Below are 4230 nucleotides of genomic sequence, written 5' to 3' on the forward strand. Positions count from 1 at the left end.
AGTGAGTGAGCGGCTGGGTGCTCAGTTGCCGACTGAGGTTAAACCACAACAAACCTTCACTGCAGTATGCTTTTTGATTAATGTTTAGTTTCATTAAATAGTATTCTACACAGTTCAAAGAAAAAAGAGCAGGGTAATCCTAAGCAGTCTCTGAAGGATACAGAGCTGTTTTATTTGCTTTACTTAAGTCTTAGCTTCCGTATCTTAGCTCCATTCAGCCCATGCTATCTTTGAGAAAAACCTTACTGTAAAATAGCAGCATTGCTCTAATATTGTCAGGATGAATTACTGCAGAGCTCTGAACACCTGAGGAGGATGCACCTAGGACAGAGCTGGCTGGAAAGTACTGTGGACAATCAAAACCCACCTGTATGGAAAAAACAACTGCTTCTCCAGCTTCTCAAGCCTGAGGACCCCCAAAGACTATCATTCCCACTCACTATTCTGACTGGTGTTTGCTCAAAGGTTCTTTCTCAAATAGAGCATGTATCACCCAGCCACCTGCAGAGGAAATATCGGAAAGCCTGGTACATACTGTGGCTGTGCAAATACTCCACTTTTTACTACAACACTAAGACAAACAGGAACATCTTGTGGCGCAATAGCACCCTGAGACTGGGATTTGTTTTAACCTGGTAAAGGCTTTTGCAAGATGCTCTGTAGGAGGCTGAGACAGAGAAATAAGTAACTTAGGATTGTGAAACTGAAGATAAGTCAGCTGATTCATCATTTGTTTCATGTCTTTAGGATTTCTTCACCTCGTATCAGATATCTGTACTACCTCGGACCAAAATGCCTTTTCCAGAAGTGCAGAGGACTTTTGCTGACATATTCAGACCACATTTGACAAGTTCCTAGCTGAGGAACCACAGCTTCTCTGTGCTGGCAGTACAGGAGCCAGGGCCAGAGAGCACGGGTCTCTGCATCGCCCCTTCCTCTCCTGGTATTTGATGCTGCAGATCAAAAGCACCAGAAACATATGCAGGCACCGATGGCAGGCGGTTCTTCTCATCCGCCTCCCGCAAGCCTCCCTCACCCTTTCATTTCCACGTGAGTTGGAAGCTTGTTCCATATTTTGTTAATTGTTCGAAACAAAATGTTAAAACCAGAAGCAATTACTGGACGCAGAGTCTTTGCAGAAGAGCTCAGGATGGCCGACAGTGCTGCAAGAGCTGTAATGGCTACAGTCATGCTGTCCTACTGTCCCACAGCCCTACTGTATAGAAATGAAGTCAGGATTCCTACGCTTCACGTAGAAGCGGTTTTTCTTGCCGGTGCTCAGATCCAGAATGACTTGTAGCCTGGTGGTTAAGGTGACCATGTGTGAGGTGTAGGTTTCAAGTCACTGGGGCAGAGACAGGCGTTATCACCCTGGTGGAGGGCTCTAGACAACTAAGCCTCTTTCTTAAAGAGGAGAACCATCATTTGAAACAAAGGACTTCATAAGCAAAGAAGTAGCCATTCCCGTGTTTTGTGAGTGTCCTGATCTTGTTGTTGTGTGTTGAGGATGCTTTTGAAATCAAGGCCATGAGATGCACAGGTGGATCTAGTTTCTCAATCCAAATCAGTTTAGATGAGAGATAAACACCAACCTTTGTGATCTGACAGATCAGACATTTATGGACGTGCTCAAAGAAAAAAAAAAACCTCATAAATATTCTTCTAAATTTATGGTTAAAAAAAAATAAAAGCTACTGATAGTGTTTAGGATCCCACTGGATTAATCAGCAGTTGAGCTGAAATTGAGTAGAGTCATTTAGGCACTAAAGTCCTAATTTAAATACACAAGTGTGGTTTCTGGGTACAAATTAGACTGAAATGTTACTTTCTATCAGAGAACAGGTCCTTTATGAGACTTCTAGTGAAACCCTCTTGGAACATTTTGACACGAAATAGTTTCTAGAAAAAATGGACCTTAGCATCCTGTGTGAAAACAGAGCTCTTCTTCTCAGAGACCACCTTTTTTCCACTTAATAGCTTAAAAACCCGTTACTGATTTCTCAAGACTAATATTTTTTTTCTCACCATTTCACATGTCAATATATAATCCTGGGAGCTGTTCAGAAAGCTTAGCAGGAACAAGTCATTGGTTCCAGTATTTCTGGTATACAAGACATTTAGATCAGTCCAGCACAAACATAATAGCTTATACTGTGTAAATCACTCAAGAGATATTAACACCATCTCTGTTTAGTTACACACCGATGGCTGTTTGATAGTAAAAGGTAAGCTAGTTTTCCTTGAGATTTTCACAAAAAATTCCCAGAAACTTACTTTTGCAAATAACAACCTTCAAAAGAAAGTCTTTAGAATAAAGGTGAAAACAAATCTTCCTAGACCACAATTTTCAGTGATTTAATAAAACAGGGCCTAGCATTCTATTTTTTTTGTTTGCTTAAAATGATAAGAAAATTCTATCTTAACATAACTTCAATTTACAGAACAGGAAAAAGAATGTCTGCTCCACTCCGCAATAACAGCCAAGGTTTACTAATATTGTTTCATAATTCTTACTCTTTGCTAGTGCAAAAAACAACTGAAACAAAACACCAAGATATGCTAATAACACCTACAGCTTACAAATTATGAAAGTCAAAGGGAGTTTTCAACACTCCCAGATTGGATCTAGGTGGACAGACTGGCTCTTATGCCAGACATCTGCACGTTCTTAGACAAGTAACTCTTTCAAATTCTAATTATATGAGTTTACTATATGTAATATGAACTATATTTAAGAATCGGTCTGTATTCAAAGCATGCTTACCACAGCAGCCCAGACGGGAAACCTACCCATGTTTCAAGGCCATTTTAATAAAGCCCTTCCTCTTGAGGATGTTTAAAGTTAAACTTCCAGGATGTGCATTCAGAGATTCCTCTGCTCCTCCGATCACGATGACGGACGCGTGGCCACCTCCTTCCTTATTCAGGACGTACGAGACGCTCTCCTTGGATGCAGAAACCATTCCTTCAGGAGCAAACATTTTAAGAGTGACTCGCTAGATCTTCATGTACAAGTACAGTGGAATTTAAGAAACATTTTAAAATACCTAAACAATGTTTCGAAATGATTACAGCATAGGACAGTGTTCAAAGATTTGGGTTCAACCCCCTAACTCTGCAACAGATTTGCTCTTAGGTAAGTCCTTTGATTTAACACTGATGAGCTAAATGAAGGAATTTTGAGATCTTCAGGGAAGAGCATGCTCTTCTGCCAACTTAACTCCCCCTCAGAGAGATTCTGTGCCTGAGAACAGAAGAGTTGAATGGCAGCAGATACATACTGTCAAGAGGCAGTAGCTAAAGCCATAGAGCAGGTGCATATAAACACAGGCACAGAGGGTTTAACAGAATGAATAGAGGACTTGTTAACTCAAACACGGATCTATGGTGCCAAGCTGATCCCCTTCGTTCTTTTCAAAGCTATAAAGCAGCAGCTCCATCTAAGGCAATGGCACAACAGCGTCAGAAGAAGCAGAAAAGAATGTACCATTCCCGATGACTGCATCAGCTCGTTCTCTAGTAACCAGGACCCGGCATTCATCAATCTATTTAGGCTAAAATAGCAGAATACATGAAGCTTTCCTGATCCTAATACTTCTAATCAAAGGCACGCTGCTGTACAAGCCTTTAACATCGACTTAGACCTTGCTCTGAACTTGGTGCTTTGGAAAATCCCCTTTCTAACAGATATGCATCTGACCCCTCCAGAGCTCCTTTGTGCCCCAAGTTTTACTTCAAAGGCTCATAGTGGTACTATTTACCCAGATGCCACATTTAATTACATTGTGTTGAATTAATATAGTCTAAATGACAATCTAGAGATCAAGCCTAGTTTGTGGTGGTTTGTTTGGGTGGGTTTGGGGGGTTTTTTTGGTTTGGTTTGTGGGGGGGTGGTGGTTGTTTGGGGGTTTTTTTTTGGTTTTGGGGTTTGTTTTTTTTTTTTTTTAACAGGGATAGTATCAAAGCATGCTCTTTTGGACACCAAGCAAATACTTCATCTCCTGTTTTCTATAGGTACGTCGGGGAGAAAAGGAACACAAGGAAAAATGTGGGCCCTCTCCAGAACAAAACGGGAGACCTGATTACCCGGGACACGGAGAAAGCAGAGGTACTCAATGACTTTTTTGCCTCGGTCTTCACCGGCAAGTGCTCGAGCCTCAGCACCCAAGCCGCAGAAGGCAAAGGTGGGGACTGAGAGAATGAAGAGCTGCCCACTGTGGGAGAACTTGA

General features: G+C 41.5%; 1 protein-coding gene across 1 annotated transcript in view; it reads right to left on the minus strand.

Annotated features, from left to right (window-relative positions):
* MOGAT1 (monoacylglycerol O-acyltransferase 1) overlaps positions 1-4230 on the minus strand; it is a 27353-nt gene that overhangs the window by 8606 nt on the left and 14517 nt on the right. Inside the window, exon 4 of the mRNA XM_009276595.2 lies at positions 2791-2965. Coding sequence (XP_009274870.1) covers positions 2791-2965 — 175 coding nt within the window. The remainder of the gene's footprint in view (positions 1-2790; positions 2966-4230) is intronic.

This window comes from Aptenodytes forsteri, unplaced genomic scaffold (assembly GCF_000699145.1).
Source record: "Aptenodytes forsteri isolate BGI_AS27 unplaced genomic scaffold, ASM69914v1 Scaffold1, whole genome shotgun sequence".
NCBI classification, from domain to species: domain Eukaryota; kingdom Metazoa; phylum Chordata; class Aves; order Sphenisciformes; family Spheniscidae; genus Aptenodytes; species Aptenodytes forsteri.